The sequence below is a fragment of the Natrix helvetica genome (assembly GCF_964273705.1).
Source record: "Natrix helvetica genome assembly, chromosome: 5".
Taxonomy (NCBI): Eukaryota; Metazoa; Chordata; class Lepidosauria; order Squamata; family Natricidae; genus Natrix; species Natrix helvetica.
Window position 1 is genome coordinate 84,250,865 of NC_138551.1, and position 13,890 is coordinate 84,264,754.

The following is a 13,890-nucleotide window of genomic DNA, read 5'->3' on the forward strand; positions in this document are numbered from 1 at the left end:
CCCTCGCGTGACCCATACCAGGGCGGGGCTGGCTGCTGTCTCTACTCTACCAGAAAATTAGTGTATCAGGTAAGAACCAACGCCCATTTTCCTGTTATCGTAGAGACAGCAGCCAGACTGGGACGTAACAAAGACTGGGCTGTCCATTAGGGTGGGAAATTGTAAAAAAGGTCCGTTAGGGCACAAGCACTTGTTGTAGCACCCTGCGCCCAAAAGCCGCATCAGCTGACACGTACTTGTCCAACTTGCAATGACGTATGAAGACTGTGGGAGACGCCCAGGTAGCCGCCTGGCAGACGTCTTCCAAGGTGGCTTGAGTGGACCAAGCCGCAGATGTCACAGCGCTGCATGTAGAGTGAGCTGTAATGTTTGCAGGGACCTGTATGGATTGAAGTTCATAAGTTTAATACAGGGTCTTATCCAGCGCCCCAGACTAGACGATGAAGCCTTGGTACCCAAGGAGGCCTGGCGAAAGGAGATAAAGAGAGCTTCCGAGTGGCAGAATGAAGCGGTACGGTCAATGTAAATCTTGAGGGCACGACGTACGTCAAGAGTGTGCCACTTGCGCTCCCTCTCGTGATGGGGAGATGGACAGAAATCAGGTAAGGTCAACTCCTGACCTCGGCGGAAACAGCTATTGACCTTCGGTATGAATGTTGGGTCCAGTCTTAAGACAACTCGGTCTGGATGGAACACGGCCTGACTGAAAGAGCAGCCAAATCAGAAATACGTCTGGCTGAGGTTACAGCCACCAAAAACAGCATTTTAAAGAACAACAGTTTCAAAGAAGTGGATCTCATAGGTTCAAAGGGCACGGAAGTCAAAGCCTCTAGGACACAAGGCAAGTCCCAAGTCGGATATCTATGTAGGGCAGGGGAACGCAGGTTGGACACTCCACCGAGAAATCTCCGGATCAAGGGGTGAGAAGGCAGATGTTCGGATGCCAGGCCGTCCAGAAGAGAGGCCAGAGCGGCCACCTGTCAGCGTAGCGTGTTAGGGGTAAGTCCCTGATCAAGCCCCCTCTGCAGGAAGTCCAATATCCGCGGAATGGATGCCCTAAGTGGGTCAACAGTCTGGTTGGAAGACCACAGAGCTAAAGTCCACCACGTGGCATCATAAATGCGGTTAGTAGAGCTTCTGCGTGATGCCTGAATGGTAGCAATGACGTCGAGGGAGATGTTATCGGCTGTTAAGGCTTACCGCTCAATCACCATGTGGTTAACTGCAGCCAATGGGGGTCGGGATGACAGGAGAGAGCATGGGATGTGCCATGGGATGGAGATTGACAGAGTCACTAGGTCAGCATACCAAGGCCGGCGTGGCCAATTCGGCGCTAGCAGCAACAGTTCTGTCTCCCGCTCCAGCATTTTTTGAATTACCCTCTGAATGAGGGGAAGGGAGGAAATGCGTGCAGGAGACCTCTGGGCCACAGGCATCTGAGAGTGTCTACTCCTTCTGCCATGGGGTCCATGAACCTTGAGTAATACCTGGGTATCTGGTTGTTGTCTGCCGTCGCGAACAGGTCTAGGACTGGGAGGCCAAATCGTAGTGTCAATCGATGGAAGAGGCTCGGATGGATGGTCCACTCTGCCTGATCTATCGTTGTCCAGCTCAGCCAGACTGCTTGGACGTTGGAGACCCCTGAGATGTGTTCTGCCCTGAGAGATGACAGGTGAGATTCCGCCCACTGGCACAACAAGTTGGATTCCTGCATCAGGGACCAGGAACGCGTTCCCCCCTGTCTGTTTATGTGTGCCTTGGTCGTGGTATTGTCTGTGAGGACTAATATATGATGGGCCTGAACTCTGTGGTGGAAGTGTCTAAGGGCGAGGCGAACCGCCCGCAATTCTAGCCAATTTATGCTGTTTTGGCTCTCTTCAAGGGACCACTGACCCTGAGCCACTAGGTCCTGCATGTGTGCCCCCCATCCTGTCAGACTTGCGTCCGTCGTAAGTGTAAGATGGCACAGCTCTCGGAACAAGGTCCCATGCAAAATTGCCAGGGACTGCCACCATTTGAGAGAGTGTAATACCTGTCTGGGAAGGGGGACCCTGAGAGGAGAGCTGCTCCTGTCAGCCTTTTGATGTGGAAGAATGAACTATTGAAGGCTCCTGCTGTGAAACCTGGCCCACGGGACAATCCCGAAGCAAGATATCATCTTGCCCAAGACTTGGGAGAGAAGAAGGGATGCCTTGCGTAGACGTAGCACCTTCCTGACAAGTTCCCTCAGACTGAGAATGCGGTCGTTGGATAGGAACACCCTCTCCGCCATGGTGCCTATCAAGACCCCGAGGTGGAGAAGGCGAATGCTGGGAACGAGGTGACTCTTTTTGAGATTCACCCCAAACCCGCGATTCCGCAAGGTGTGAATGGTGAGGGCGAGATCTCTTTCTGCCTGAACCAGGGACATGGACAACAAGAGGATGTCGTTCAGGTAACAGAGAATCCGAACTGGGGATAACCTGATATGGGCGGCTAGTGCTGCCAGCACCTTTGTGAATACCCTGGGGGCAGAGGATAGACCGAACAGAAGAGCTCGGTACTGGAAGTGCCTCCCCCCCCATAGGAGAAGCGGAGATATTTTCTATGAAGATGGGGATATGAAGGTAAGCTTCTGTCAAGTCTACAGATGTGAGGAAGTCGCCTTTCCTGACCGCCTGGAGGATGGTGTGCGGTTCAATGCTTTTAGATTTAAAATTGCTCTCCATTCCCTGGAATTCTTCAGTACCACAAACAGGCGGGAATAAAAACCCTGCCCTTCCTGATGGGGAGGAAACGGTTGGATGGCCCAGATCTCCAAGAGGTGCTGAATGGCCTGTTCCATCAGTGCCCTCTTGCAAGGACACCGAAAGACCGGGCATGGCACAAAGTGTTCTTGGGGGATGGAGAGGAATTCTAGCATGAGACCAAATTTGACAGTTTTGAGTACCCAATTGTCTGTTGTGGTCTCCTCCCAGCAATGGGCAAAGAACACCAGCGGCCTCCGATCGGAAGAGAGTCCAGATATTCATTTCCTACGTGAAAAATGGTGGTTGCCTCCTCCATGGTAAGATTTCTTGGAGGGGAAATGCTGTGTGTTTCTACTGGACCTGTCCTGGTGAGATCCTTGTCTGGGAGTGTAGGATTGGCGTTGTGGATGGAAGGTCCCCCGTCCGCCAGTCGAAAGGGTGACCTCCTATAGAAGGGAGCAGGCCGATTGTCCTGTTTCTTGTAGATGGATTAAAGTACCTTGCGCTTGTCTTTAGATTCCATGAGGTACGGGTCTAAAGGATTACCAAATAATTGGATGCCACTGAATGGGGAGACTGCTAGGCGCCACTTGGTACGGACATCCACCTACCATGGCTTGAGCCAAAGCAGACGCCTGGCCATGACCGACGAGGCCATGGCTTTAGAAGCGAATCTAGCAGCATTAAGGGAAGAATCAGCCACAAATTCAACCGCTGCCCTGACCTTGTTGAGATCCCTATGTGATCTAGTGTCAGTAGGAGCGATGCACTCCTGAAGCTGTTCAATCCAAACCAAGGCCGCCCTGGAGAAAAGGGAAGTGGTCGTAGACGCCCTAACAGCCCAGGCCCCAGCCGGATAGTTTTTGACTAAGGTTTGATCTGACCTTTTCTCCTCAGGCTTGAGAACCTCCTCAGGGGCTCCAGAGACCAGAGTAGGTGAAGACAGGGCTTCAACCGGTGCGTCCACTGGGGGAGTCTTGAAGAACTTGGTGAGGTCTGGTGCAATGTTGTAGAGACATTTGTCAAGGTTGGTCGGCTGTAGGCCCATGCCTGGAGACTCCCACTGCTTCTGGATGACGTTGGGGAATATCTTGGGAACAGGGATCACCTCTTTATCCACCGTGGGTTTGGTGAATGGGGTACTGGGACCCTCACTTGAAGCCGGTTCTGCCGGTTTATCCTGTGAAGTAGAAGCTGAAGCAGAAGATGGTAAGTTAACAGCTTTAATGGCCTTAAGTGGAAGGGACTTGAAACAATCAGTTTTGAATAATCCAGTAAAGGCAGGGGTATCTGGGGTGACCACCTCATCATCAGACAGGTCTGAGTCCCACAGGTTATCTTGCTCCCCACCAATTGAGGCCTGAGAAGTAGAGGCAGAGGGATCAGGTTGCTGAGCCACAGCAGAAGATTTATGCTTATAGCCATGTGATGGAGCAGTTGGGGTTGCTGTTGTAGGCCAGCAGCCATGACCTGTTTAATGGTTTTAGCAATGATGGTTGCCATATCAGCAGGAGAGGTGTACATGGTGTGGGGGGCCCCAGAGCCATGTGTAACCGGGAGGGAAGCCTGTTCAAAGGTGCGCTCCCTATTGAGAGGGGACATCAAAGAAATTGCCTCCGTTGTCAGGTTCCATCGAAAGCAAGGACTCTGAAGAAGACAATTCCCCTTCTGAATAGGCCGGGGGGGGGGGGGGTCAGGGCCCATGGGAGGCAAGACAGGTGGAGCTGGGAACGCCACTTGGTGATCCCCAGAGGGAGGGAGGGCTGGGCAGTTAGAAAATGTTGTTGTTTTTGGACCCTCTGAAATTCTTTCTCAAGGGCCTTCTGCCCTGGTAGTCGCTTTAGAGACCTTGGGGTTTACTCCTGAGGAAGGGGCCTCTTTGGCTTGCCTCTTCCTGCTGCTCTTTGCCCCTGATGGCCCTACCTCATCTAATCCTGCATTCGTATCCATAGCTGGATCCGCCATTTCCCCAAACATAAATCAACATGCCAATAAGATAGGCAACGGTCTCACCCGTTTGCTGGCCAGGCACTCCTTATTCAGTCCACCTGGGGTGATCCCGCATTGCTGGGCACTCCAAACGGCTGCTGTAGAGTTCGTGCCTTTTTTTAAAGCGTCCAAAATGGCCGACTTTTTTTCTCTGAGGCTTTTCCGAGCCTCAAAATGGCAATCGCTATCTTTGCGGGCTTTTCCGACCTGCAAAATGGCCACTGATACTAAGTGTGGCCAGGCGATCTGCAGAATGGCCACCGGACTCGCTTGGAACTGCTGTGCGTGAACGGGCAGTCACACGTCCCTCCGAGTGCCCAGAATAAAGGAGCGCCGTGGGGAAACAGCCGTAAAGCCGTAGCTCGTGAGCTGGCCGATCTGATTGCAAGGCAGGCTTCCTAAGCGAACTCGTGGCCGCAGGCAATCAGACGGCTGAGGAGAGGCAGCCAGAGATCAGTTTCGAATTTCCCTCCAATTTGTAGAATAAAGGATTATTTAATGAACCAATTTAAAGGAACAACAATTTTTTTTGGAAAAATTCACCAATTAAAGATATAATTAAATAATTTGGAGAAGAGATCAATTCTCACAGCCAGTCCAGGTTGGACTGAGTCTGAAAACTGTGGAGGAGCCACAAGGGCCCAATGACATCATAAGTGTAGATTCAGCTGTCAAACTACTGGCCAACGGGCTGGATGCGTCACATGCTGGCCATGCCCACGTCCGGTTTAGAAAAGGGGAAAAATAATCCCGATGTCATGTGACACCACCATGACAATGTGAGTTGGACACCCCGGAGCTAAATCTATGCATAGCCCAATGGGTCCCTTAATTAGAGCCACTTTGATTCACAGCGATCTACAGTACTACTATAGGCTGTACTCTGTAGACTGTACTACTTCATCCTAGTTTCTCGGTTGGAACTCTTGGCTCCTGCCTCACACTGAGAAATTTCCTAAGTGGCAGCCTCAGCATTTGAATTTTGAAATGCTGGTGGAATTGATGTGGGTCTTTGTAGCCAAGGTGAGGGGCATTTAATCAGCATACTTCAAAAAAGAATGTGTGATGCATATTCCTTCATTTCCATACATCTTACATCTGTAATGTAACTTTCAAGTCCACTACCACTTCCTTTCTTCTCTACCTGTCTCTTCTACTATCAATGTTTTGTCAAACAGACAGCATGTTAGAAGGCTGCAGAAAAAATAAATTATGATTTATTTTAGTAACCAAATAGTAATCCTAAATGGCATTTAATAGTAAGCCGTTATGGCATTTAAAATGTCATAGATTAGAACTCTACTACCCCAGATATTGTGAACACTAGGCATTAGAAAGCCTATTTATTGCAAACAATTTGCCAGGCACAAGAAACCAGAAACAACACAATGAGCTGATCAGAGTGGTATTTTTATTACTTGCTCACCTGTACACAGGAATCTAAAGCACAAACTACATATGTAGCTACTTGATGAATACTGAAAAAAGTTTTAAGGAGAATCTCCCTTCAGCCACTTCCTCCCCACCAGTGATTCAAGGTTAGTCAGCAGTTTCACTACACAACTCAGCACCAGATCCTACCACCCAATTGCGTATAATATGCATCTGGATAAACCTAACTGAAACCATATTCTTCTTTAGAAAAAATAACAATGATCTTGCATCATGTGTATGCCTTCAAGTCTGTCTTGCTTCCTGGTGACTGTATGGAAAAGTCCATGCAATTTTTTGGGTGTGTTTTCAAAAACAGTTTACATTGCCTTCTTCCTAGGGCTAAGAGAGGCCGAGCGTCTCAAAGTCTCCCATTTGGTTTCCATCTAAGGCAGCACTAAAATCCAGGTTTTCCTAGTCCAAATACCTTAATCATTAACCGAAATTAGCTCTTTAATTTTTACACCCATAGTTAAAAAATAACCAACACTCCTATTTTAATATATGTATTATGATTATTAAAATTACTCTTTGGACTCTACAACTAAAGAAAGCATAATAAAAATTAAATTTTGCAGGTATGGCTGAACTTTGTAACAATAATGTCAAAGCTGTAGTGAGCTGTGGTATTTACTCAATTTATAATTGTTGTGGTACATATAAATATTAACATTTATTCTCATAACTTTATTTTAAAAGATTTATACACAATTGTTTAACATTATCGTAGAACTAGGATAATTCTGCCTTTGCCAGTTCTCGAGGAGATGGGGCAGGGAAAACCATGCAGAGCATCAGGCCCCACCTCTAACCAAGAAATGTTTTCCACCTATCACTTTGGCAATTTAGAATTAAGAATCTATTCTCTGTGCATTTTTAATCCTATCATCATAATCCTAAATGCCATAATTTTTAAAGTTTTTAAAAACCAAGCTGCTAAAATAGTTTAATTCTACAATCAAAGCTATACACACTGGCTTTCATAGCACCCCAAAAGTAAACTTATTGTTATTAGTTGCAAAGTCGTGTCCGACCCATCACGACCCCAGGGACAACGTTCCTCCAGGCCTTTCTGTTCTCTACCATCCCCCGGAGTCCATTTAAGCTCACGCCAACTGCTTCGGTGACCACATCCAGCCACCTCATTCTCTGTTGTCCCCTTCTTCTTTTGCCCTCAATCTTTCCTAGCATTAGGCTCTTTTCCAGTGAGTGCTTCCTTCTCATTAGGTGGCCAAAGTATTTGAGTTTCATCTTCAGGATCTGGCCTTCTAAAGAGCAGTCAGGGTTGATCTCCTCTAGGACTGACCAGTTTGATCGCCTTGTAGTCCAAGGGACTTGCAGAAGTCTTCTCCAGTAATACACTTATTACTCATGGTTTATAGTACCTACAGCCACCCAATCCTGGCTGATTTCAAAAAGCCAAGAAAGTTAACATGTGAGATCAACAGAAACAACAGAGCTGCAGGTTACACTAGAAGAAAAACATATTCTATAAAAGCAATGATAGAACCCTTTTATACAGTTTCTAACATAAAATCTCTAGCAAATGAAGTCAACACGAAGGAAATTTTACTCTTAAACAAAAATAGTGTCATTTTTTCTACAGGCAGATAATTAAATACACATTCTGTTGGACAAAATACTGAGTCCAATCTATGAGGACTAACCTAAACAGCAGCGAGGAACATTTTTCTGAGACTGCAGTTAATAAAAAGTTTTTTATTTCAAATGGTGACATTAGCTAATTAAAGTTCTTTCTAAATTGTTGCTTTACAGTGTTCCATCTGAGACACTGAAAAGCAGGCTAGGAAAAATGGACAAAGCAAAAATTACAGCTTGAGAAATTCTTCTAAATGGGTATTCTTTCATTTGTTGTTTTATGAGAACATTTACAATAAACTCTTTTGAAGTTCACTGACTGAAAAACAACTAAGACTGTCTCTTTAATAGCTCATTATTTTCTTCTTCCCACTCCCTGCTTTCATTCTTCCTCTTGGTCACTCCCACCCATGTCAAATTTATATAAGACAGAAAGCACCCAGATAAAAACAAACCAACATGGTTGAGTTACACACATGAATACAGATCCTTTTTTTTAATAAAAAAAAAAGCACTTTACTTATCCTACATTTTTCTGCTTCTTACAGAAACCTACAAGAGATACATTTCCTAACCAAATAACTAATTTTATAATTTCTCCTGGAGAATTAGTAGCATTACTTTTGAAGTCATGTTAAAAACATTGTGGGGAACAGAGAAATAAGTAAATTTCCTGTCATTTAGACCAAGCATAGGTTTCCCAGCAAACACAGTATGGAAGTCATGTAAGATGAGGGATTAAACTGTTTCTTGGGAAACAATCTATTATATCCATTAACAAATATTAAACATGAAAATATATCTACCATAAACTATCATGTTATATTATAAATGACACGATAAAACTGATAAAACGCTGGAAGCAATGAGCCAGGTTTACATGAATTTCAGATCTTTTAACTTTTCAATTACTTTTCTTCCTACATTTTGCTAAAACAATTACTGTAAGTGATAAATTTCATGGGTTTGGTATTGGGTTCATGCAAAAACTCAGTAAAATAGGTCTGTCTGAGAATAGAAGAACAGTCACCTTAGCCTACTAAAAAATCAGAAAAAGTGAGTACCCTTTCTAATTAACAAAGGTTATTAAAAGGAAAAAACCTTTTATGCACTTTAGATGCACAGAGTAGCTAAACTGAAGGATTTAAACTGGGATTGAAAAAAGAAAGGAGGAGACAGGCTAGTCATGTAGATGCAGGTTACATGTGATTCAGATTACAAGCCCTTATGATGGCATCAAGGAAGTGATGCAGTCTGCATACAGGTGAAGTCTGAGGTTGATGGAATGGAATGGAAGTTGTTGAAATCAAGGGAATTTGATGAGACATTCATCAAATACAAAGTATAAGTACTTCTACCTGTTCTATATGTACCTGTCCAGGTTGATGGTGGGGTAGAAATTATTGAACCCACAGTGGAATTTAATAAAACATTCATCAAATACAGAATATAAATATAGGTAGTTCTCGACTTACAAAAGTTTGTTTAGTGACTATTCAAAGTTACAAGGAAAAAAATGGTTTGTGACTATTTTCACACTTACAACCATTGCAGCCTCTCTATGGCTACATGATCAAAATTCAGACACTCAGCAACTGGTTCATATTTATGACAGCTGCAATTGTCCCAAGGGCCATGCGATCACCTTTTGCGAACTTCTGACAAGCAAAGTCAACAGGGAAGCCATATTCACTTAAACAACATTACTTACTTAAGTGATCCACTTAACAACCATAGCAAATCAGGTGGTAAAATGGGGCAAAACTCACATAACTGTCTCACTTAGTAAAAGAAATGTCGAACTCAATTGTGGTCATAAGTTGAGGACTAAATGCATTTGTAACCTGCTGGCATCTACATAACCAATCTGCCTTTCTTTTTTTTCCTTTTCACCCTCATCCCAACTTAAACCCTATATCCATTTAGCCAGACTATGCATCTGACGAAGTGAGCTAAAATAAAATGTGTCAGAGAAGTTGTTATGAAGCTCCTCCCGATGGATCGTAAAAACAAGGAAATTCAACTGGAAGTCCCTATTCAACCACCTTGCTTGCCTCACAAAACTCAAGCCTCTTTCTTGTCTATGAAGATTCTCAGTCATCCAGGTCATGGTTGTCCCAAAGGTGCTTTTTTTCAAGAGGCAACTGGACTTTCTGGTTTTTCTTTGAAGATGTTTCGCTTCTCATCCAAGAAGCTTCTTCAAGTCTGGGGGAACCCACCCTCCCGTCAGAGCTGAAGAAGTTTCTTGGATGAGAAATGAAACAACTTCAAAGAAAAACCAGAAAGTCCAGTTGCCTCTTGAAAAAAACACCTTTGGGATAAGCTTTTCTTTCTTCATCGGATGACTGAACCACAAAACTCACAAAAATCACTCCCTTGTTTACTTCTTTGCTCTTATTGCCTATAACTATGCTGTTTGTATCTTTCAATTTATGTTTTTATTTGTTTCCTAGTACAATTTAATAGCTTATTAGTAACCTTGACTATTACTAAGTGTTGTATCTTTTTATTCTTGATGAATGTATTTTATTCTACTTATGTACACTGAGAGCATATCAAAGACAAATTTCTTGTGTGTCCAATCACATTTGGCCAATAAAGAATTCTATTCTATTCTATTCACAGCTCAAGCAGGATTGTCTAGGACACAAAAGGAAGTCCATCACCTCAGGCTGCCCTGAGCTGTTTAGTGACAGCAAAATAGCAATGCAAACGGTGCCATAAAAGACTGGCTTGTTGGATCCCACCTAGCCCTCCGGGGCAGCTATTCCCACATCCACCCGGTCCTTACCCACCCCCCCACCCCGATGAAACCCGCACTGCATATCGGACATTAATACAATTGGGTGAGTTCAGAGACATTTCACGGGAACAGTCCTCCACTCCACTGCTCGCAACAAAATACCTTATGCCACCAGGCTTGAAATTTTGGGCTTAGACAACTTAGAACTTTGCCGCCTTCGATCCAACCTAAGCATAGTACATAAAATTATCTGCTACAATGTCCTACCTGTCAATGACTACTTCAGCTTCAACCGCAACAATACAAGAGCACACAATAGATACAAACTTAAGGTAAACCGCTCCAACTCGACTGCAGAAAATAGGACTTCAGCAACAGAGTGGTCAAAGCCTGGAATGCGTTACCTGATTCTGTGGCTTCTTCCCCAAACCCCCACAACTTTAACCTTAGACCAGTGGTTCCCAATGTGAGGCCCACGCCCCACAGGGGGACAATTTGATTTTTAATGGGGGCAATTTGGCAACTTGTTTAAATCAAGTTAATGGCCTTTTAGGCTTCCTCCAGGTGAGCAGAGCTCACTTTTTGAGTAAAGTAAGAATTATATATGTGTGTGGGGGACTGCATCAAGATTTTAGAAATGCTTAGGTAGGGCATGGCCAAAAAAAAGGTGGGAAGCACTGTCTTAGAATGTCTACCGTTGACCTCACCCCATTCCTAAGAGGTCTGTAAGGGGCATGCATAAGCACACCAACGTTCCTCGGGTCCCTGTCCTACTGTCCCCATTTATTCGTATCCATTTCACGTATTCATAATCTTGTATGTACTTATAGCTATTATTTATACACACTTGACAAAACAAAAATAAAATGAAGGAAGGAAGGAAGGAAGGAAGGAAGGAAGGAAGGAAGGAATGCAAAGGAAAAAGAAGCACTTGGAAAGGACATTACACATTCTTTGAAAATACCCTTTGGTCTACGCTGGGAAGAATTTCTTTCTCTGTCTTCAAATGCCAGATTCTATTTTCTGTTTCCAATTTCTCTAGGAGAGTATCAATAATAAGCATAGGAATAATGGATATAAAATTAGCTGCCCGGCAACCATTGCAAAACGATTTCCCGGCAGCAGGCCGGGGGGAAGTTACACCCCCGAGACCCCCACTCCGCTATCCCGCCCGCCTGCCGACAGGCACACAGCCGCCCCCTGGGCTTGACTAGGCGGCTCAGTGGCTAAGACACTGAGCTTGTCGATCAGAAAGGTCGACAGTTCGGCGGTTCGAATCCCTAATACGGGTCTCCTGCGTGAGCAGGGGTTTGGACTAGATGACCTCCAAGGTCCCTTCCAACTCTGGGACTGTTAAACTTTCGCCTCTCCTCCTCCTGCCACTCACCGCCCTTATCCTTGCCAAACATGTGCCCGGCCACTTGGTGGGAAAGCGGCACGCAGCCGTCGAGGAGCCGCGCGGTCGCTTCCACCTCTCCCCCGTTGGCCGCCGCCGCTGCCCCCGCCGGCGCCGAGCCGGGAAGTCCTTCTAAGCGCTCGGCCTCTCGGTTCTCCGCCCGGCTCGGCGACTCGGTGGCCATGTCCTTTTAAAGAGCCGCGAGGGTTACGCCTCCCGCTTCAATCTCAAGGCCCGCCGTCGCCCCGTCCGTCCGTTTGTGGAGCCGGCCAGGCCCGCGGCTCCATAGTGCGTCCGCCTTCGTCTCTCTCCCTGAGGGAGCTAAGCGCTCCTCGGCTTGGCCAGGCTAAGACTACCTCCCGAGGCACCGACTGAGCATGCGCGTCGCGCTTTGCGCCTGCGCGCTGGTGGCGATTGAAGCCGGAGTGCCCAGAGTGTGTTTCCTGTTGAAGCCATCCGAAGCTTCGGCAACGGTGCTTTCAGTGACTGGCAGGAGAGGTGTTTTATACGCCGTTCCCTCGTTGCTGTTTCCGAAAGTGGCTTCCGCTCTGCAACCGGGCTAAATATTTCATGCATCTTTCCATTCATTGAGGCGCATTAAAAGTATCTGAGTTGTCTTTTAATTTTTTTAAAGCACCTTTAGCCATATAAACCAAGCTGTGTTCATACAAAGTCTCGAGTCATTTGCTGTTGGGTTATTAAACCCAGTTGGAGTGGGTTTTCCAAGTAACTGCTACAGAAAGTAAGATAATAATTTCACAACAGACAATTGGCAAAGGCCCAGGAGAGAGTATGTTATCACCAAAAATGGCACTCCCTGATTGATGGGCTCCTTACATTATTTATATCAGGGGTGTCCAAACCTGGGAACTTTAAGACTTGTGGACTTCAACTCCCAGAATTCCCTAGCCAGCATGGCTGGCTGGGGAATTCTGGGAGTTGAAGTCCACAAGTCATAAAGTTCCCAAGTTTGGACACCCCTGATTTATATCAATGTTGCTGGGAAAATCCCTCTACCTTGGAAAAACAGATTGGTTTGGTAGTTTCCTGGGGTTAAAAAGGTAAAGGGAATTGGATTTCTAGTGATTGAATGGACCCCGCTATATAGTTTTCTTGATAAAAGCACAATGTGTTTTGCCAATGCTTCATAATTAACCATGACTGCAATTGACAGTTGTCCCAGTTAATTGGGTTTGCAAAACATATTGAATTATAAATTAGCTGCATGATTTAGTTTTAGATTGTTCCATCAAGTGCAGAGAAATATAGCCACTTGGTCTAGAAAAACTAGTTTTTCTGTGGCATGCTAAGCTTAACAATGTTAGTAAATATGGCACATAATGGCCTATTACATCAATCCCCATCATATCTGCTTTAACCAAAAATGTAATTACCATTTTTGGTTAAAGAGAAGAAATGGAGATTTGTCAAGATGTAAGACACCAAGTCATAGTTATTTCAGGTTCAGAGAATGCAGAAAGCTGCATAGTTGAACAGCTAGCAAAAGGGACAATATAATACAATGGGACATGTGCTCTTAATAATCAGACTTTCAGCTTAATGTGCGACGTAACAAACAATGATTGAGTTTTAACTAAGAAATCCTTCAGTTATGCAATTGCTTTTCATCATTTTTCCCAATCCTTTTGTTTGTTTCATGCATTTTTAATATAAATACATGGACTGCTTAAATACTGTAAAAACCTTATAAGCTACATTTATTTCCCCTTTACTTCAGAGGAGGGTAGGGTTTAAAAAAATAAATAGCAAACCAACCCATTCTGTCTGGGTGCCAAAGTAATTAAAGGGCCACATTGTCTTGCCATGCACAGCAAATGCAGGGAGCAGAACATTCTTACAAATGCAGGACTTCAGAATGTAAAAAACCCCAACAAATGTTGGTGAGGTCAATCTTGTGTAATGCTATAATGATGAGGCTGGAAGTAGAGTCAGACTCACCTTCCATTTCCAAATTAAATCCGAAGTATTTGGATTTTGTTGTA

The 13,890-nt window shown here is 44.9% G+C and overlaps 1 protein-coding gene across 1 annotated transcript in view; it reads right to left on the reverse strand.

The window, feature by feature from the left end:
• IPMK (inositol polyphosphate multikinase) overlaps nucleotides 1-12,346 on the reverse strand; it is a 29,404-nt gene extending 17,058 nt beyond the window's left edge. Inside the window, 1 exon segment of the mRNA XM_081955221.1 lies at nucleotides 11,879-12,346. Within this exon segment, the coding sequence (XP_081811347.1) occupies nucleotides 11,879-12,071 (193 nt within the window). The 5' untranslated portion in view covers nucleotides 12,072-12,346.
• Between the last annotated feature and the right edge of the window lie 1,544 nt (nucleotides 12,347-13,890).